This window comes from Lepisosteus platostomus, chromosome 14 (assembly GCF_059453375.1).
Source record: "Lepisosteus platostomus isolate fLepPlt1 chromosome 14, fLepPlt1.hap1, whole genome shotgun sequence".
Classification (NCBI taxonomy): domain Eukaryota; kingdom Metazoa; phylum Chordata; class Actinopteri; order Semionotiformes; family Lepisosteidae; genus Lepisosteus; species Lepisosteus platostomus.
In genome coordinates, this window is record NC_142624.1 from 22,103,709 (window position 1) to 22,126,844 (window position 23,136).

The 23,136-nt window shown below is 37.5% G+C and overlaps 1 protein-coding gene across 4 annotated transcripts in view; it reads right to left on the bottom strand.

Moving 5' to 3' along the window:
- pms1 (PMS1 homolog 1, mismatch repair system component) overlaps positions 1–23,136 on the bottom strand; it is a 33,495-nt gene that overhangs the window by 7,471 nt on the left and 2,888 nt on the right. For 2 of the 4 annotated variants that reach the window (XM_088605045.1, XM_088605046.1), the window contains exons 3-9: positions 20,092–20,274; positions 18,901–19,003; positions 18,071–18,234; positions 12,776–12,892; positions 7,059–7,181; positions 6,223–6,369; positions 4,610–5,481 (exon numbers count right to left, since the gene is read on the bottom strand). In XM_088605045.1, coding sequence (XP_088461171.1) covers positions 4,610–5,481; positions 6,223–6,369; positions 7,059–7,181; positions 12,776–12,892; positions 18,071–18,234; positions 18,901–19,003; positions 20,092–20,274 — 1,709 coding nt within the window. Of the gene's footprint in view, positions 1–4,609; positions 5,482–6,222; positions 6,370–7,058; positions 7,182–12,775; positions 12,893–18,070; positions 18,315–18,900; positions 19,004–20,091; positions 20,275–23,136 lie in introns of those variants that run through there. The other 2 variants (XM_088605048.1, XM_088605047.1) reach the window with 2 other exon arrangements.

Below are 23,136 nucleotides of genomic sequence, written 5' to 3' on the forward strand. Positions count from 1 at the left end.
ACTTAAGGAAACAACATTCTATTCACAAAAGATCTCACTTAGTATACTGTGTTGAATGTACACATAGTATATAGTTGTATAGTGTATACAGTGACAGGCTAAAAGAACTGAACCTCTTTAGTTCTGAACAGAGACGGCAACAAGGAAGATCTGATTCAGTTATTCAAAATCCTCTCAGACATTGACAAAGTCAACAGTGAAACATGAAGATCAGAAGACAAAAATGGAAACAAAGTGGAAGTGCATTTAAAACTGAGAAAATAAGGCACTTTTTTACAAAGAGTTGTGAGGGTAGGGAACAATTTCCTAACTATGCTATTGAAGCGAATACCCTGGCTTCTTTCAAAGAAATGGCTGAATGAGATCCTCAGATCAATTAGCTACTAGCTAGATAATCTAGAATGGCAGAATATCCTTGTCTTTTTTGTAACTTTTCTCAAGATGTTTAAAAATGCCACGTGTATATTATTTGTAAAGAAATAGCTATGTGATTAATATTCTGCTAGATCGAAACATTGCTATTTGTATGCATGCTTTTGGATGGAATTAATCCTGCTCATTTAGACTGCAAGCAGCAGAGATGTCAATATTGTTTCACAGTGATGCGATTCTTCATTACCCAAAGAGGCTGACTCTTTCTGTGAAATTAAGCACGTCACAATAAATTCTCCAGACAAAGTCTGAAGAACGGAGTACATTTTTGTTTTTGCCTTAACAACTGTATTCCTTTTTTGGAAAGGCCAGAGAACTCTGTCCAGTCTGTTCCATTTTCAATTTGTGGCTAATTTGCTATGTTAAAAATTTGTCCCCAGTAAACCCTAAATTGTTTCTGAATGAGCAAAAATTCGAAGATACGGCATTTTTATGCCACCCAATAAAAACGTCATATTTTTGGCATATGTGTGGTATGCTTTTCTGTTTGATATACTAATGCTTATGAACAATCTGTTCTTTATACTTTCCATTTTTTAACCCTTTCTAGTTCTTACATATAACAATCTCCATATAGAGAGATCACATTACAGAATCTAACTGTAAATAAACTGTGCAAGCTAAATACACACTGGGAACACTGTTCATTTAAGTTGAGAATCTGTGCTTCATACAGTAAATGTGTATCCAGGCAAAGAATGAAGAGGCTTTCCCAAAATTCGGTAAGTTTTCATTTGTGTATGCGATGTTCATTAATCCAGTTTACAAAGTAAACAAAATATGCTGAAGATTTGGAGTCAGCTCGTAACCTCACGCTATTAGTTTAGTGTAATCTTTAACAGTCGTAAATTAAGCTTTTAAAGATAAGCACTTCTTACATGAACATTCAGAATCAATTACTTGCAGGCGTGGTGGAAAATAGGTTTAGTGAAAAGGTCACCAGTTGTAACTAATTAAATTTGCTCAATTCACATATGGAACCTTGATTCAATTTACTCTGGTGAATCTAAGTGCTCCTAGGGACAAGTAATAAATCATATACAAGAAAATGTGCAGAAACTGTTAAGATAAAAAACATCTGCTACCTGTAGCCAAAGGCGGGGGATGGGGGTGTAAATGCCTGTGGAAACTGAAGTTACAGTTCCTGATCTACTACTTAAGGTTTCACATTCTTGCCAATTAAAATCCAGTAAAAATTATGCAATTGTCATTGTAAGCGTTTATCATAATATGAGGCATGTTTCTGAAGCATGGATACCATTAGTGAATTCATCAAAAAGAAACACAGAAATATGATAAGGAATCAAGATCAGTTTTTACTGTTTCAGGATTTGCTATTTAATTAATTTGTTCTTTAGTTTGAAAGGTTATAATGTCCAGAGGCTATCTAGGAAAATAGCTTAGATTTTTTTTGTTGACACATCATTTACATCTTCTGGACAACGTGGGTAAGCAATTGTAGAAATGAAGTTAAGAGATGTTATGTTACCATTGTATAGTGCACTAGTAAGGCCTCATTTAGGATATTGTGTACAAGTCGTGGTCACCAAGTCATTGCTGGTCTGGAAAAAGTCCCTAAAAGAGCAACATTCAGAGGCTTAAAGGAATGTCTTGCACAGACAGGCTTAAGGAACTAAGGACCTAATACAAGAATTCAAAATCCTTTACAAATTCAGCTCAGTGGTCTTTTTCTCAGAAGAAACCAAGGGAAAGTACATTTAAAACTGAAAACAGGTATCCAAAAGGTTGTGGAACAAGCTACCCAAGCTGATACCAAGGCTTTTTCAAAAAACAGCTGGATGAGCTTCTGGGATCAATTAGGTACTCACTACCAAATGGGCTGAATGACCTCTTGTTTTTAACCATTTTAACAGGTTTATAACCATTACAACCAGTATAGCCATTCCATGTTGACTGTTTTCTAGGACATTATTGACATTTAAATTATCCTCTAAGAAGAATTTCATTCTTATAATCATTTTCATAACTTTACCTGTAAAAGACTTCAAAATTAATGGTCTCTAATAAGTTGATTCAGTTTTTTTTTTTATGGAAGCGTACTAGATTAGTCCCTGGGTACTTCCACCGTCTTATTTGATTGTTAGAAAAGGTGAATCAATGGGTTCTGAGCAACATCTCTTGCATCCTTGAGTACAATTTGTAAGATACCATCTACTATCCAAAACAAGTCTGACTCTGCTATGCTAATACTATTTAATACAGAAAACTGACCTTCCCAGATGGCAGATGCATAATCCTACTCCACAGGAGATACCCTCTTGGTCCAGTTTTAATCAGAACTGTTACAAAATGGTGTTCATTATGGCATGTAGAAATGTTTGTACTATTCTTCCACAGCTGAATTCAGAAGGATAACAAGTTTGCAGAAAGCAATAGCTTTCCAATGTTGGCATGTTTCACAATGATAAACTGTTGTGTCTCTAGCATACTGGCAAACTCTTTCCCCATTTAGCATCATATTGGTAGCTGAACATATCCCATGTCTTCTCAAAGCCTGTTGTATAGTCACAAACTCACCATCTCACAGTGTCAGTCATCAGTTAATGTTGCAATCTGATAATGGTAAAATAGCCTACATCAGCTTAGAGGATCCTACCAAAGTATTCAACCTAGGGACCACAGACCACACATGCCAAACTGGACAAAACAGGATGAGCTCTCCTCCCATCATCAGACACAGCTATTTCCATCCCAGCCCAACATCTCACAGTGTTAAAACAAGTAAATCAATGTAACACCAACACCTTCCACCAAACCTCTCTGCCTTCTGTCCTCCCAGGCAAAGGAGAGTCACAAAAACAACTAATGAGTCAACAGGGTTTGAAACAAAAACAAAAGTGATCAGTGATAAGGGTGCTCATTAGTGTTTGTTCCCTGCCATTGTCTGGGACTCAGTATTGACTCTACCTAGCATGGTTTCAGGAGCCCAGAAAGAGGACACAAGGGATGCTGGTGTCAGCATCTCCTCCAGTGTATTGAAAAGATCCTTGGTTACAAGTTTTCAAAACACAGTGAAGATAAAAGGCATGTAGAATTAAAGAAGATCAACCCATATGTTAACAGGGGAAGACATCAGGTTCCTACATATAACTACAGGACAAAAACGGCCAAGCATGAGATTGTATTTATACTATTTCATACTGTAATAATGCACTAGTACACTGAGGGGTGTTAAGCAAAAGCCTTTTTCATGCACTCCTTTGACTCCTTAAAGTGCTTCAAACAATTAGGATGTGTATTATAGTCGTCTATGCCAATCTTTAGCCAGAATATCAAATTAATGGGAAAGTGAGGAAAAGGGAAATCAAAGCACTTTTTTAAAGTTGAACTGAAGGATTGTTCTCTACTAGGACAGTTTATCTGTCTAAAGATAAGAATTTTCAATAAGACTTTTAGCTGGAATTACCAGGTTAAGTGCAGACCATCCATGATTTTATTGTTTTCCTAAAAACTGAAGAATATGCTGGAGGGCCATTTCAATTAAAACGGCAACTTCCTCATTACAATATCTTTTCACATTATGTAAATAAAAATAATATAGTCACCACTCCTTATCCCGCTATCAGTTATTTTTGTTCAGTCTAGAACAGACATTTTGGAATGGTGCAGATGTATATGTTCCACCTTGAATATATCACATACTTGCAGCTTCTTCATTGGCATTACAAAGCTGGCAACTTCAAACTCTGTCACTACAGCAAATTCATAGCATAGAATGAGGATCGTTATGCCTGGGCGCACTAAATTAAACCTACAACCAAACATCTACTGGGCTCTTTTTAGTTCGAATAACTGATTGAACAGAATATGAACACATACTAAGTCACTGCTGTCACAGAGATGAAGATTAACGCAGCCTTGAAGTATACAAAATGCATAGAATGTTGGAAAAAAAAAACGTTACGATGTTTTATAACACAGAAAACCTGTTTCAAGACTGGAAAATATTGAGCATCTAACCTAATAGTCAGACGCAGTGGTCTGGAAAAGATAAACATACCTCATATCAACAATTCACCATCAGGGTAGAACAAGGGACAAGCCAAAAAGATTTTCCACGCTATATTTTATAAAGGCAGGTGATATGTCTTTTTTTTACCTAGTGAGTCACAAGGAATGGAAAATATTGGTTCAAAGGTGAAATCTGGAATCTTACTTCTTTTTCTCTTCTTCCCTCAGGTTTTTCCACATCCCTTCAACAGCACCGGTAATGTCTTGCAGGCTGGACTTTGGATTCTCTTCGAGAATCCGTGGCCGCATCTCCTGCTCAAAAATTGCACTAGCGGACATAGGCTGCCGGACAGTTCGATTGCTTATCAAGTCGTAGGCAGTGACTTTTGCCATTTTCTCTGTCACTGCATTTTTGCATGGGTTCTTGCTCGTCTTTGCATTGGCTTCAGAGGTTCCTTGGCTGTTATCGGACTTGTGCTCACTTCCTTTTTCATTAGGCACATGAATTTTTACCGGCTCCAGCCACTCACTCGTTATAGGGTCTTTAAAAGCATGACCCTTGCTCCAGTTTTCAGCGGTTATCTCAAAACCATCTTTTATTCCATCTGAGCCATTTGAATTGTCAGGAGTCCTTGGAGCATCAAGATCACCTGCGCTGTTCAAACTGTGTTCTTGCTGGGTATGTGCGAGTGTGCTCTCATCAGTTAGTGAGAAAGACACGCCAAACTCACAGTAGTTCTTATTGACCTGACAGCCATCGGAAGCTGATGAAGTGCCATCTAGCATCTCATCCTGAGCAGTCTTATTGAACACGTCAGAGGCATGTTGTGAGACTTTATCATGTGATCCTGTCTGCTCATGTTGTATGAAGCTCTTCTGCACCTTTTCAAGATCAGTGTGTTCCCCACTGTTGTAAGTCGAAGAAGAACCTCCAGAAGTAACCTCCAAGCCATTGAGAAGATCTGTTTTTTGGGTAGATGTCTGCTCGTCTGTTCCACTAATGTCTGCAGGCACTGTATTCGAGGAGGAGACATATATTGACATCAACATGGACTCCACAGCTATAAAAACTGCTTCCTAGGGAAATAGAAAGAGGGATTTAATTATTTCCATCCACTATACTGAAGTGTCCCAAAACAAAACACCTTCTCCTAAATTGGGACTTAAATTAAAAGCAAAAGGAAGGATCATTCTCTTGGTTAAGTAAAGAGTTCACTTTACTTGGATTTACAAATGTGGTTTATAGTTTGACATTTTAGCCAACATAATGAAGTAGCTTTCAGAAGAAATAAATGAAAACTGCCTAACATATCATTGAAGAGGAAGAAAATCGCCCAAGCAAATTTTATACTCTTTAACAATTAAGTGCTACCCAGCTGCCCAGGTCATGTGTTCAAGACAGTAGGTTTAATGTGATTCCCACATAATGAAGAATTAAATCAGGATATGATAATGTCCTTATCATCCTATATTATTCAAACATAATCAGCTCAGTAGTGACAGTTAAAGCAGGAGTTTGCCATGTATAAAGAAAATATTCAGTAGGAATTGCTTTAACGGAACAAAGAGGCAAAACAGATCAACACAAAATGTAATTTTTCAGACCAAAAAATAAACATAAAGCTCTTAGACGGTGCCAAGCAAGACCAGAATCTTGGCACTGCCGCAATACAAATGACCAAACTCATAACCTGCTTTCACAATCTGTTGAAAAGTCCTACTTAAGCACTAAAACCATTTGTGAGAACCTTGTAAATTGTAAATATACTTCAACATTCTTAAGCAAGAACATACAAACTGAAAGAGCACAAGTTATACCTTGTTATGGAGCATGACTGTAGTTTTATCAGGAGTGAGGTTCACATCAACCGCAGAGGGAGGGACGACAATGTTCATCATCATCACAGGGTATCGGCCACGGGACGACTCTGTACTGGACTGCGAGTTGTAGTGCTGTCTGACGAGCTGCACATTTAACCAGGAACAGAATCAATCAAGTTAACATGGTAGAATGCTATGAAAACAGACATACATGGAGAACAATGTGATGCTGAGATTAAAGTTGGGAGCTTGTGTCTGTAGAAGAAAGAAAAATGACTAGAAATTACACAAAAATGATTTTTTAAAATATATTTGTACTCAGCACAGCGAAAGAAGAAATATAATATTTCAAGTAAACTAATATTATTAATTTATTTGTGTTTTATTGAAAGTGACATGCATATTTTACCCATTTATACATCAGGGTACTTTACTGAAGGGATCGAAGTTGATTGCTCAATCATATCCCACAGTCTGAACCAATACCCAGTTCCAAATCCAGTCCTTAACCACTCTTCCACACTGCTGCCTCATAATCATGATATTAAGCAAGAGTGCTTAAACAAGAGTCAGTGCAGGTGAGTACACATACAGTAATACCCTGCTTAGTATTATGTGATTAATACATGCATACTGGTTTGTATGTATGTAAGTTTTCAAAGCACAATCAGAAAAAATGTGTCATCTTTCAACAATGCTGTTGCCAAGCTGCTAAAATCTGCTATGACAACTGCCTCTGCTGGCATTGTGATGGAAGCAGAAGTGAGCTGCCGAAATATGAACTGGTTCCAAATTATTGAATGAACAGCCGTATGCTGAATGTAGTCTTTTACCTTAAGAATTTCTTTCTGACGGACCGGTCTGTGATTCACAAAAATGAAAGTTCTGTCAGGGTTACTGAAGCCAGTCACAGTGTAATCTGAGCCTGGTTTTGGAACATAACCGCTTATAGCAATCTGTAAAAACAAAATAAAATGCTGTAAATGTAAGCCAAAGTAAAAATGATTGACACGAAAATTACGCAGCATTGCTAAAGAGCTATAGATCTAGTGTGCTTCTTTCAATTTAATTATCTAACTATTCCAAGGCACCTCTGTGTCAGTGGGACCACCAGCTAGTCACATTAACACATATATTTGTGTTAACCCTTCTATTGATTCATATAGATTCTTTTATGAAGTACTTTGCATTACTGCATATACTGATGAGCAGCGACGATAGTCGTTCTAAGATATGCTCTAATGAAAGCCTACATCTATTATTAAAAATACAATTTACAAAGTCGGTTTTTAATTATAAATACATTTTCCTTTATTACCTTTTCAGAGAAACTAAAAACAGTGTCCTTTTCCATCAGCCTTGAATAACCCCTACACCATCTCACCCAAATTTTATCACATGCCTATAAAATGTCATCATGTATTATAATCCATCAGGACGTTTCAAAATAAACAAATTGTGCACTGTTTACTTGCAGCCCAAATTTCAGCAATTAATTAAGTTTTCAATGCACAATCAGAACAAATTTGTCATCTCTCAACAATGCTGTTGCCAAGCTGCTAAAACCTGCTATGACAACAGCCCTGTTGGCAGTGTGTTGGAAGCACAAGTAAGCTGCAGAAATAGGAACTGGTTCCAAATTACTCAATGAACTGCCGTATGTTGTACGTAGTGGCAAACAATTTTAAATTAACAAGCTTGGCAGCTGGTGGACAGGAGCACATTTTAATTAGAGATTTTAATGAACTTTCTAATTGATTGTACAGAAACTTTTACAATAACCAGTTACATTGTGGATACTTTGCCATTACAACAAGTTTAATTACGAGAACACAGATGATTGCTTTCACTGACTGCAAAAGACTGAATGAAGACTATTATTCTGCTCTGACCAATGCCAGAGCATCTGTATTACTTGGACTGCAGGGTCATTAACGTCTGTAGGCACAGAGATAAGTGGGTTCAAATTACTGCAAAAAGCTTTTTGGGAATTTTTTACAACAACAGATGTGTTATGAAGTTAAGTGACCCAAACGCATTTGTTAATGTCATTCCCATAGAAAGAGAAATAAAAAAAATCAATATAAAAATGCACACAAATCGAATTAAGAGTAAAGCAGTTATCCATAAACAAACATTTTAAATAAGAATGCAATGTTGTACACATACTCCGACAGCCTAAAAGTTTACAAGCTTTTTGTAACATGCCTCAGAGTTGTGTACAAACAGAAATTTATTTTCAATTTGCTTTACCTTGCACTTTATCTAGTCATATGGAATTATGCTTACGCTTGTCTCCGATACAATTTTAAGAATCTCTCAAGACTCATAATTCTTAGCATTGCTACCAGTTTTTCTAATCTAACGTTATCCTTCCAGGGGCTGACACCATGTTACACCGTCCAAGTCAATTTACTGATGTAATTATCAGTACTGTTTACACCTACTGTATAAATGTAAAGCATCATCACTGAAATGTATCTGTACGGCAAATAAAAAAAGGTAACAAGAAGCGTCTGTGTTTTGAGGTATAGTTCTTTAATATTAAAGTGGAGACAAAGGGTTGCTCACACCTTGTGATACACAAAAAATTACAACAATTCTATGTATTAACACGATATGAGCAGCATGACATTTCTAGAACCACTGAAACAACAGGCTGATAGGCAATTCTACTGATGCTTCATCAAATCTTCAGTGCTAAAGGGAGACACTTCTTTTCAAAGAGAAGATCACTGACTTTTTGACATAAATCATTAGCAATGTTAATTGATTGAATTTGTACAGTGCTTTTCATCCCAAGGGATCCCAACATGATTCACATACCGAAGGGGACTTCCTTCACCACACAAGTGTAGCACCCACCTGGGTGATGTATGGCAGCCATTATACACTAAAATCCACATTCAGAAGCAGATCTGGTGAAAAAGCAAGACACTACTCTTTTGAAGACAGCAATGGGATCTGACGGAGTATTCGGCACTGGGATTAATTTGGGATGGGTCCTCCTGTGCCAAGGCATTTACCCTACCGGCGCACTCTATTAGAAATTCTGGACCATAGGCAGCATGGTGGTGGTGGTGGCGTTGATAAAAGTTGCAGCTTCACAGCTCTTGGGTCTAGGGTTCAATACCAGCCTGGGGTGTCTTTGGGATTCAACTTGCATGTTTGGCCTGATGCAGCACATCCCAAATGCATGGTGTCTAGATGAACTAGCATGTCACAACTGTCCCCTCCATCGATGTGTAATGGCATCTTGCCTCATGTCCACTGCCTGGGTCACCATGGCCCTGTACTGGGTTAAGCCCTTAAAAGGGAATGGATGGATGTATTCTGGGGTGGCACAGTGGGTCAGTGGTTAGCATGCCTTCATGTGCTGGGGCCCTGTTTTTAATTGCTAGGGTGCTATCTGCGTGAAGTTTGAATGTATCCTGCCTTGTCACCATTTGCCGAGATTAGCTTTGGCTCCCCTGGGATTCTAAATTGGATAAAGCGGTTAGAAAATGGATGGATATATTTTGATCCGACAACAACTGCTCTGACAACAATACTTACAGCAAAAACAATATTTTACTTAAATGTACTGTACAAGAGCCTAGTACTGACCAGGCCTAAGCTCACATAGCTTGTGAGGTCTGCAATGCTACTGTCAAGACATGATTACATTAGTATATCAACCATCTAAAAGGAAATAAAACTATGAGGCTGAAAAAGATGCTTAAAGGAATGCACTGATCCACGGTGTATGTCAAAATACCAAACAGTACAGTTTAATCCACATAATTTTCAAAACTCACAATACCTGTATCTTTCTGCTTTCTGATACCTGTATCTTTCTGCATTTTCACCACAGAATACTACCATTTGTAGTATGTAATAAAAACGATCAATTTCAGCAGTAAAAAGCTTTCAGGAGTAAATTCAACTTTTTAGCATCTCATACCAAAACAGATGCGAAGGTCACCATTAAAAAGACACATGTCTAGAGGCACATGCTAAGTCTCAAATGGCTGTCTCAATGGAACTTTGCATGACTTGTCTGTGTGCTGGGGTTCAGCACATCTTGGCTTTGGATACAAATGATGAGTGAGTATCTCAAAGACTAATGACTGATTACACAAGCAGACAGCTCGCTGCATTAAAAAAAACAATAAATTCAGATTTCAGGGTAAAACACGAAGAATTCCAAGAAGAAAAAATAAATTGGGGACAAAAATATTTCCTTATCTGGCATACTACTTATGGATCCTTAGCCAAACTAAAAAAAGAAATTGTTACATAATAATTCACCCCCTCACTCGATGCAGGAATGCGCAAAATGACTTCTCCGGTGATTGTGTACCTCCTTCAAGCTAAACGCCATTAAAGATCTTACTATTACCGCAAACAATACAGTTACATACACTTTTTGGTTTTATAGTACCCCATGTCATTTTCCTAAATATTGGATAGTTCTATGCTATGACAAAAGGATGGCTCTTCTGTGCTCAAGCTCACCAAGACAATGCAGACCAAAGCAAAGGTCATACTACGAGCACTATGGAGATCATAGGGCCAACTTTCCCACAAGCCAACTAACCTACCAGTAAGTCCTTCACCTGTGAGAGGAAACTGGAGCACCCAGAGGAAACCCACGAGAACACGGTGAAAACATAGGATCTCCACACAGACAGCACCCTGGGGATTGAACCCAGGGCCGCTGTGTGCTAACCAGTACTTACATATTACTCAAAACTGTGCTTAAAAGTGCATTTTTAATTTTTTTACCAAAACAAAAATCACACTTTGTCCCAACCACAATTTAGATAGCTATAAATTATAATCTGAGCATAAGGTTTAAGAATTTAAGAATTCAAACTATCTGAAACTCACACACACAAATACTCCAAGGGGACCAATCCTGTAAACTGTCATAATTCCAAAATTAGTGTCAGGTTTTCTTTCATTAGGCTTTCCATTTTTCCCTTTTCTTTCACACCAGGCAATTACTCAGTTGATTTTTTCAGAATAATTTGCCATGTCCATGTGGCATTCCCCAGTGCATTTCGTGATTGTTAAGCTGCCACAGAAGCAGTAAATACATACTTTTCTTGTTACAGGAAGCAGAAGGAAAAGGTCACCCAGATAATTAAGCGAATTGCAAATGTCGTTACTAAATACCCAAAAAAAAAAGACCCAAAAAATAATGCTGTGTCTGTCAAGACCCATTTGTTAAGGGGAAGCCTTTGCAGGTAGCAAACACCGGGACCGTGGTGTGAAAGAGCTGATATTTACGCTCGACGGAAATGCAATTACAATTAGAATTAGTTCAACAAGTTCATGTGACAGAAATTATTAATTCAGCTCTGGAAATGCTGAGGACAAGCTCTGGAAGCCGTCCAACAACAAAGATGGGATATATAAATGCCACAGGTTTTGCACATCTTAATTTCAATGGGATCACTTGGCTGATTTAGCTTCAGGCTTAAAGAAAATGCGCAGGAATTGTGTTACTTGAAAGTGCAAAGGAATACATTCATAGCGCTACTAAATAAACAGTTTCTACAGGATGCAGGTCCTTTCACACAAAACCTGCAGTGGAGCCCTCTCCAGATAAGGCCAATGCCACTGGCTCTGCTGGGAAGGCAGCCCTGTGATTATTCAGCTCAGCTACTGTATGTCCCTCTGCACTCAAAGCTCAATAACTCAAACTTGTTGCAGAAACTAAAATCCTTCCAAAAGACCTACCTTCGCATCCCTTCATCAATGAAAGTGTCAGGACATGCACATGGCATTATTTTCTTACTTCTCTAGCTCAAATGCTCAATGTGTCAAGGCACAAATAAAACTGAAACTTCCATTTATTCCATTTATTTACAGTATTTAAACTACTTACAACAAAAAAAGTTGCAATATACATCTCGCACACAGCATAAATTTTTCAAATACCAGTAGGACTTGAAGAGGAATGCTTGCTCTGAATGAGAGACACTTTTGGAATAAAAAAAGTAATGAGAGCTAAGTGTAGCTTCACTATTCACAGAAACTGCCTTACTGCAAACTAAAGAGCAGCAATCTTTCTTATGGAACTTTCTTAGATGAGAGGCAGACTTTCTGCTTACTTGCTATATGAAGTGTGTATATAATAAAATAAATATAATATGTTATAATAAACAAAATATTTCAAGATAAGAATTTCCATTGGAATTCAGGTTTTATCCCACGCTGTGATTTGAACCTTAAAACACACCAGAAGAACCCAACCTCCTCAGAAATTGAAATATGGTACCACAGTTCCATGAGGGAACATCAGACATAACCCAGAGAGGTGTTAGTAAAAAATTCAGAAAGTAGGATGCAATACATGTTTACATTGCCATTTAAAGAAATAATTATTTATGACATTAATATACAGGTCCAAATGGAGTATAACAACCTTTTCCCTCACATTTCATATTTTATATACATTAGTCATTGTGTTAAATTAGGGTAATGTCGTTTTAAGAGAAGAATGCCAAAAGTGCTGAGTATGAATGTATTTCCCCCTTCTAGAATGTAGCCTTTTACTGACCTCTGGTTGCTCCTGATGGTGTTGGAAAGGTAGCATGTTGCCCATCAAGGCTGTTCCGAGCACTGACATGAGGGCCATTTTGTGATCCGACACTCTGGCCTTTTGCCAAACAATTGCCTGAAACAACATGGTAAAAAGGGTCAGGTTTTTTTTATCCTAAAATTAGATCTGTTGATTGAGAGTCATCTGCAGGATTACGTGCCTGCAGAAAGACATTCCACACCATTCACCAATCAGGGGACACCTATAAGCATTTTTCTTTCCTTTCCATTTGCTGAAATTTGACCTAAGCAAGAATTCTGAAGGGTAGTCTAGAGTGCAGGCTAATTCTGAGGAAATTTTAGTACATTCCTGAACCTATGCAAATGATCTTTCTTCAATGAAAGTGTCATTTGAGCAATTTTACCACAGCTGAGGTAAATAAATGGCACTAGTTTCAGCTCCCTGCTGCCACATGCACTAGATACTGTACGGATATTACACAACAACCATTCCCTTTTGCATTTCCAGGAAAAAAATACCATTCCAATCATCCGCCTAAAGCATGACGTCTGAAGCTTTATAGCTAGCTATCAGAAGAAAAATGCTTCCTTTTAACCTTCCTAATATCAAAAGGCTGTTCTGGAGTATTTCAGAAATTATGTGTCTCAAGACAGACAGCAGTTTAGGAGTATTTCATCAGCATGTAGAATGTAGTTTAAAGGTCTTGGCATGGTCCATGTACTTCCAGGCAACACCGAAAGGTGAAAGCGACAAATTTAGAAAGAGCTTTCAATGTGGTCCAAGAGACAACAGGAAAAAATGCACATAGCCATAACCCATTTTTAATGCTGGTGATGTATAGCCGCTTTTAGGGTAGGTATTCTTGTTGAAACTATCCAGATGTCTTTTTCCAAGGCCAATTGCGCAAAAGTCAGATTTTAACACCGGCGTGCAAGCATGTCAGTGCTGTTTCCACTGACGAGCATAAATCCAAGGTGCTGATTTCTGAAAGTATGTTATCAGTCCCACACCTCAGTGCAGTGAAACATGCAATTTAGAAACTGTAAAAAGATCACTGTAGTAAACAGCTTTTGGAAAAGCTATGGAACATGAGCTATCTTGAAGTGCAAAGTTTGTGATACAAGATACCTCTGTAAGTGCTGATGGCGTGAAAAGGGGGCACGCTCCTCCCTTGACAATCTCCAAATGAATTAAGTGATAGGCAACAAACTCTCCCTCTCCCCTAAAGTTTTATAGAGAGTAGGCACTGTAACTGAATCTGAGGCCAGGCATTCAAACTAGATAATCCAGTGAAGTTTCATGTCCGCATTTCAACCTCCGGTAGAAGGCATCCCAAATTTGGTTGGATGGAGCTCAAGTGTCTGTACAGTGACACTGCAGAAACATATTAATGGGGACGGAACAGCATGTGAATATGGGCTTCAAATGATTTTTCCAGTCACAGGGATGGAAAGGGGACTCAGATGGCATAGCAGCTTGATCCATGTCAGGTTTTACAAGCTGCTGGCACTTGCACAAATTGCAGAAGAGCAGTAGAGCAAATACTGTATATTGATATTTCAAATCCATGGCTGTCAATAGCCCTACCAGCAATAAGCAGCACTCTGATAATAGATTATCTGTCAATAATGCAATGAGATAACAATTTGCACTTTCTGTTCTCCACATACTGGAGCCTGCAGCATATAAAACTAGAATGGCTCAAACTGCTATGTAATGGGAATCTTCCTTGTATCCTAGATGTCTGCTTGGTATATGTCCATTAATGCACAAAGGAAAGGAAATAATACTTAACTCATAAGAAACTGGCCTTGACGGCAAAACCTGTAAGTTACCGGAGGATCAACTACTGTACTGTTTTCTAAGCCTTCCTGAAAAGCTCAATACTTTGACCTACTGAGAATTCACTTCTAAGAGGAACTCATTAGGCAATCCTTGACTGATGTAACCCTGCACTGATTGTACAAAGCGAAATAAAAATAAAACCAGATTTTACTGATTAATCAGAATGGCTAAGTGCACAAGAATAGAATTAAGTTCCCAAAGGAGTCATTAAGGCAGTTTGATAGGGTTCAGATTATACATTTTCAAATCTTCAACATTCATACAAAGCATTCATTTTGAGTTATAACTTGCAGTTGTCACAATAAGCAAAAATGTCAGTAGATTTTCACTGGTATTATAAAACAGCAATGTACCTTCTTTGTAAAACACACAATAAAGGGAGTTAAAACAAGTTAGTTCAACAAAACTGAAAGTAGAACCATGATTAACAGGTTGTCTCTTCACTGAATTTAGCACAACTTTATTTAATACCCTGCAAACATTATTTTATTTTTTTTCCCCAATATGAGAAGTCCCACCACTGTGGAAATGGTCCCTAGCTCAAGGTCAATTTGCAGCCATCTTGGAATCATCATTGCTGAAGGTGACGATCCACTCCCTTGCAGCAGAATTAAGTCATCACCATCACAAGTGGATCTAGTGCTCGAAACTACAACCATCAAAAACTAAGTGCCAGCACCTGTGTGTACTGGGAATCATGTTGTGAACATCTTGGTGCCTCATTAGAGGTAAGCACGACAGATTTGTGAAAACTGGCCATCATATTGACTTCTCTTAACCACACAGAATGGGACAAATACAATCTTTCTGACTTCTTCCCTATTGAGCTTTTGTTAATGGGACCTCAAGTTATCAGGATGACATCCTCCTGAACCTGGTTATTACACAAAAATCTTTTACACTTTATTTATTAAATAAATTGTGTGAGGCACAAATGATGATGCCCTTTACCTTTCCCCCCAAGCTTCAAGTTTACACCCGAAGAAGGCTCCAAAGCCAAAACGTTGTGTTTTCTTTCCTCTCTTTTCAGCATGGAATAAACCTATAACTTATTCCTTGACAGTGCCACACATTTTATTTTTTTAAGAGTTCATATAAAATGTGTTTTTAAGCTACACAGCATTGGAAGGAGTATCTCCACTCTCATAATGTACTCTTGTGTTTGAAACCACTTTCATATGCAGCACTTCAAAGTATGCTTTCCAGGAAAGAAGTGATGAAAGATGGAAAAAAAATACCTTTCTCTCTGATCATGTCTTGCATGGGGAATTGCACTGTCAGTATTCTAACAATTTCTTGGCAGGAAAGCTTTGTTTTCAGAATGTGGATATCAGAATTCAAAATGACTCTATATTACATATTAGGACCAAATAAGAAAATGTTCTAAAAGATCACACACCACTCTGCTTGTAAATAAGGGTGAGCAATAGAGCTGAAAAAGTACAATATAAATCACAATAGTGTACCATTGTAAATTAGATTTATTTTATTTGCACTTTTAATATTATTGTAACTGTATAGGGTATGTAGAATGAGTGACATTCCATTTTTAGGTAATTTTCTTAGGGGTGCATGAACATCTAAAATATTCAAAAGTAAACTTGGTTTAATGTGGACAAATCCAGTTCTCATCCTAGTATTCCACCAATTCTGGGTCAGACACTGGCAGTGAATTGGGCTGGTGCTAAAAAAATGCAGTATCCAGTGTTACTGCAATTACAGAAAAAAAAACAATCCAAAGGAAAGACTGTTTCACTATGACACGTACTGTACTTATCATCATCTTATACTGGGAAAAAGAAGTCACCTATTTTGCGAAGAACAGAAATGTATGTGTTCTGATTTAGTGCTGATTTACTGCTTGTACCTTGTACCCTAGTTATAGAACTAAGAAAAAGACATATGTTAGGTTTACATGGATATTTTAGCCAAATACTGTTGCCTTCTGATATGAACTTCAAGATTTGTTGCAAATAGACTTGACAATCGGACAACATTAAGTATGCTTCAGACTTAATTTGAATGACCAGAAAGAACATGCTTAACCTTTATTTTAGTTGTCTCGTCCTGAAAAGAGCATATTCTGTTGCTCTGTATTCTTCATTGGTTATCACAGTAAAATGTTTAGAGTATGAACTGAAGAAAACAGTTAATACATTAAGTGCAGCTGTGCAACCTGTAGGAGATGCACAGCTTCTGCATGGAGGAGTGGTCAATTATATCTCATGAGTATCTTAAAAACCTTCCAAAAACGCTACAGGAAACACCTCCTTCATGTTTTCAAAGCTATAGGAGGGTCCACAAAACACTGTATATCAAATAAAATTATCAAATATAATGCATTCAAAAACATTTGTAACTCTTACTGACAAATGTTTTATTTAGGCATAATACTGAAATTGATACATGTTTTCAAACCTTTTTTTCCATCAAGTATTCTAAATCAACTTTTCATTACAGCTCGTCGGGAGAATAAATACATTTGAAGTGTACTATATCTAGTTTAATATACTGGATTGTTCATTAAATTATGAATGATCTGCTGACACAGAGAGACATCTTGTGGTAGAAGCTATCAATGCATGCCTGAGAAAATAAGTACTCCGATTTCTGTACCATTCTTAATGTAAAATGCTGAATCATCTTAATCCACTGCTGCAACAATGAAAGAATGGATTAAATAAAATGCCAAAGCTAACAAAACAGAGATATAATATTCTTCAAAATGTTGGACATATAAAAAAATAAACAGCAACCCCATAAATTGCTCTCAATAGGTAGGTCATTTAAATGTTGTGTTATTGAAATCTATTTTGCCACTGCATTAAAGATTTAACTTCACTGTGGAAGTTCGTCTTTGGATAACATGCACTTTAAGAAGAAAAGTTCAATATCTGCATTGTATGATGCATCAAAACTGTTTTGGTTTCATTATTTTACCCATTTAATTGCTCCATAGTTTTCCTACAAAAGAAGCCTTGAAACATTATTTCAGCCCAATACAGAATACAGTCTACCCCTCAGACAACTGAAGAAACTGACAAAAGAAGGCTGGGATATGTCCATAGGCAATGCTGTATGAGATTCTCCACCCTACAGGTCCTATTGAAAGTGGAATGATTATCACTAGTTCTCCCTGTAATCTTCTTAGCAAGGACAGCCAAGGAACAATGAGTGATCCTCTATTAAATACAGATTGCATGAGAGTTAAAAATGCCTAGGCAGTGGCATTATGGCTGCATTACATCGCTTTCACCAATACTGCCCATAACAGTGAAAGATATTACAACACCGAATTCTACCACAATAAGACCAAAATTTTGGATTGTTGCCTTAATGGTATTTTTAACAGACGTAGGACAGAAACCAAGCATTAAGTCTTAACAGTGCTTTGACAGTAGAACCCAAGAGGGAAAACAGACAGAACTGTTTGGAAGAGGCATATACCTTGTTATGAGTAAATGTGACCCTCAGCTCAGGTTTTATAATGGCATAGGCCATTAGGAGGTCCTGAACCTTCTTTAGCTCTTCCTTACATTTTTTGGCAGTTGAGTAAAACTGCTTTCTCACAGGGAGGTTCTTAAAAAGTTTCAGCACACAAACGGTTGTTCCTGAAAAATGAAATACAGCATCATCTCGCATTCAGTAATGGCAAGTTGTGTTGGGATACTTTGCAATATTTTATGCACATCTGGAGAAAAAATAAATTGGCATTAGTCATACTTTTGACTTAAATATTAGCATTAAGCGTACATGACTTAAGCATTAATCATATTTTTGTTGGACTTAAAAAACTACATGTCCTACCAATATCCAAACAGTACATTTCAAATATATCATTTAAAGTTAATCGGGAGAACCCCAAGCTAACTTAATTTGTGGCCTAAGACATACTTCAATGTTTTAAATCAGACATTTAAATTCAGTGAAGAATCTGAAAACTCTGAGAAGCTGATGCATCTTAGTAACAAGTAAAACATTGACGAAATAAAGGCAGAGCTACCAACAATGTCTTTATCTGAACACAATTTCTGGTCTACAACATACGAAAAGTACCAAGACTCCTGAAGTATATCACAGACATTCAAGACAACGTATGATCTTAAAGAACTTAAACGCAATGCCAGTAATATGACAATCATGTCAAAATCATGATCTTGTCTAAACAGTCAAAGAGACAAAGGAATCACAGTCACTGTCAAATACACAACCACTATCAAATACAAGGCAGTGATGCTATTGTAATCACCGACTGTGAAGGAAAAGTTCTCTCCTACCTTGGCCCAGATGACAAGGCTTCTGGGAGATGATGTTTCCAGAAGAGCCCAGAGTATACTGAGTGCTGACATCATCTGCAGCTGTTTTTGTGGTAATTATAACCTGAAGACAAAGTAGGACATGTTTTTGTCTATATTAAACTAAAGATCTAATTTCACAGATTGTGGTAAAGAAAAACAAGGCTGGAATTACTGTATGATGTTTCTACGTGGTGTTTGCGCAGTTACATTGAATGATTTTAAACCATTATGGATACACTAAATCTACGATAATATGCAAAGTTAACTAATAAATCAAAGGTTTAAAACCACACATAATACCATCACAAGGAAATAATTTATGCTTCAGTTTAAGGTGTTTGCATTAATTGCAGGGCAAATTAAATTTTAATTAGGCGGGATCTTTCAAGGCCTCCCACAGTTTCAGCAAGGTATTTACCAGACAGAATTTCAGATTAGTCTTTTTAAAAGAAGCCGAAACCAGGCTTCTTGAGTCTTCCTCTCCATTCTTTTCCTAAAACAGGTGAAGCTGTAGCTATACTATAGAGCTAATTCGTTGATGGAGATGGTACCAATCACAGAGTCCTGGGAAACAGTAACTTAAGAACAACCCAAGAATCACGAAGAACACTCGTCCCAGAACATGCTGGTTTTCATTCTGCTGAGCTTTCTGTTTTTTAATTGAACGAATCATTGGGAAAACTTCCAAGTTGGTGCGCAAATGGAACAAAGCAAGCATGTGTAGGAGTTAACTGCACCAGGGCAAAAAAGCACTACACCAGCACAAACAGCAAATAAGTAGATTATAGACAGGAAATATAGTATCAACCACTATTTAAAAACCCTCTGAAGAAAGTAAGTCTCTGTAATTTGGCTCAGAATTTGTGTATCTTAATGAATATAGTAAACCCTAGATTTTAGCATACCAGTAAGGGGAAGGGTCCATTATTGCTGAATGTCTGTTAAATCACAAATGAAACCACAATATTATAAGAAGAAAAAAATTAATATGCTAGATATGCTTAGATAATATCACATATTTTTTATTTTACTACCAAAAATGTTCTTTAGCAGATTTTGTTAAAATCCAAAGTCCTGTAAACCAAGGGTTTGCTGTACAACTACTGTAGGTCATGGCCGGACTCTGTGAAGGTCAGAGCTTCGACACACAGCAAAAAAGCAGCTCCTCACCTCTGACACAGCGCAGATGGATCCTAGAGCTTCCCCGCGGAACCCATATGTCTGCAAACACTCCAGATCATCATGGCTGGTGATTTTTGAGGTGTAGTGTTTCATGGCCATAACAGGAGTGTCTGCTGCTTTGATTCCAGTTCCATTGTCTCGCACCTCTATTCGGTCAAATCCATAATTGTCCTTAAAAACATAAGGTGCACACGCTCACACTTTTTATGTGATAGATGTCGAACACAAGTCTTCACTCAGGTTAGGTGTGGTCAAGCAGAGTCATTTTTCATGCGCATGGGGAGGATATAATCCTGCAGATCTGAGAGCAGCCTCTCATACAGATCCGTGAGTATCCTCTCCACTGAGATGATAAATGCAATGAGTTTTACACAGCAAATTCACACAGGAAAGCGCATTCTAAGTTTCCATATTAGGAGTTGTTTTTCTCTCTACAAACATTTCTTTGTAATTGACCACGTTCTTCTTAAGAAGCAGTTTTACCTTGTATACAGACAAAAGGAAGTATATAAATAAAAGGTGTTAAATGAGCTAGACATTCTGCTGTTGTTGCATTAATATCAAAAAGTCAAATAATATGCTTGCAATTGTTCTTTCATACTGTTGCTGGGAAAAAAGGCATTTTTCAAAAGCCAACTAGTCACTATCTTATACACTTTAAAAAAAGTAAATGCTAAAATTCTTCCTCATAGACATATTAGCATATATGTCATATTATCAAAAAGTCATTATATTAACCAACATGAAAGAAAAATGGTGGTTAATTTAAACTGTGATTTAAATCCCATTTTTAAATAACTGCCTTAAATGGATTTCCACTACCTTTAAAGTTTCAGTTTAAAATTTTAAGTTTAAGTTTAAAATTGGATAATGATATTATGTAAAAACCTTCAATACAAATATTTCCATTTGTTATGATCTATAATTCTATTGGACTTACTACTTTTAAATGGAGAAAGTCAAGCTATTCTCAAAAGAGATTGAAAGGGAACTAAATAGCTTCAGGTGATGATATACTCATACTTAATGTACATCTGTAATGTATAATGTAATGTACTAGCAATACGTTATTAAAATTGGGACACAACATGACATTGTTCGCATGCCGCAGGTGATATCTTTCAAATGTTTTAAGGATTACCCTCTGACATTCATTTAAACCTCCACCATATCACCCTGCAACTCACAGCTGCCAACCAACTGAAGCTAAGCAGGTGTGAGCCTAGCCAGTATCTACTGTAGATGGGAGATCTCCTGGGAAAGCTAAGGTTGTTGCTGGAAGTGGCATTATTGGAGCCAGTAGGGGGCACTCACCCCATGTTCTGTGTGGGTCTTAGTGCCCCAGTATAGTGACTCTCTGTGGACATTAAAAATCCCTGGGCATTTCTCAAGAAGAGTAGGGGTATTACCCCAGCATCCTGGCCAAATTTTCCAATGGCCTTTACCAATCATGGCCTCCTAATAATCCCCATCTATAATAATAATTGCTTACACTTATATAGCACTTTTCTGGATAGTCCACTCAAAGTGGTTTTCAGATAATGGAGACTCTGCTCCACCCCCACCAAAGTGCAGCCCCACTTGGATGATGCAGCCATATGCACCAGTAAGCTGACCACAGAGGCTCTACAGTGTTGCCATTTCAGAAGGGAGTGACATCACTTCTGTAAACTCGCTCAGAGCAGGAGCCCTGTTACCTGAACAGATGGTTCTGCTTGCAAGAATGGACTTGTAACCTGGTCTTGCTCCCGCAGAAACCTAGTGCTTGTGTCAAAATGGGAAAACCAAGTCCCAGTAACATGCCATGCATGGGGGAGAGAGTCAACGCTGCCCATGACACACTCTGCCCAAAGGGCAGCCTGCCACAGGGCGCTATTCCTCTTCCTCACGGACTTGACTGTCAAAGGGACAGCATTAACAAGATCTAAAGGCACGAGTCATGGAAGGCCTCCCTGTGTCTACTAAAACATGTACTAATTTCCAATTCACTAGCTACAAACAAACTGATTCAGAAACTTGTACTGACTGCCATAAGCAAGTCTCCGGAAGAGTAAGATGGATTGTTGTCTTTCTTGACAATACACTGTCAGCTTTGCAACCCTCTATGCCAACAAATCAGAGGTTTTACCAACTTATCTGCTCATTGTGGCTCACTGAGGACTGCAGTCTGGCATCTGTACTTTAGCCCAGGGGTTCCCAATTCTGGTCCTGCTAGTTTTTGTTCCAGCCTGGCACTCACGTACACAAATACACCCTCAAATGGCTTAACAACGTGAACTATTCGACATGTGCTTAAGCATGTTGGAGGCTGCCTTTAAACTATTGCATTTCATAATTAAATAACTATCTGTGGTGTTTGGTGTTACCAAATTTGATTTGACATTCCGGATATTTTTTGCAATATAAGAAACAAAAGTAAAGGCAAAAACTCTCAAAAACAAATCAGTAACACCGATCCGCTGTTCACTTGATCTGATCAGTGATCATTCAGGTGTGTCAATATGTACAGTCATTAAGCACCAATATTCATCTCTGCACAATCTTGTCCTAAAGTTTACAGGTGAACATGGAATCATATACTATTCATAGACAGTGGTAAATGTCATTCTTGTGAGAGATAGCAATTTAATTTTAATTTTGACAGAGGTTCTCTCCAAAATCTGTTCTCTTTTTTTTACAGTAGATTAGGACCTCCTGTAAAACATTACTTTTTAGTCATGTATAAATGAGCGCCCGGGTTAATGCAAGCATTTTTTGTCTGTGTACTGGAATTAATGGAAGAAAGGCCAAAACCATAGATTTGCTAAGTGTAGATGCGTTCAACAGGAGAATTAAAAATAAAAAAAGATGTTACATTGAACTTAGGCACCCCTGATCTCAGTTTTTATTTTAATTTAGTTGAGATCACAACTATTGCACCATTAAATTTACAATAATTCAAAACAATTACATGTAAATATAAAGACAATTTTTTAATGTAATCCTCTGCATTGATAATAATATACTGAGCATAAAAAACATTTTTTTTCACTA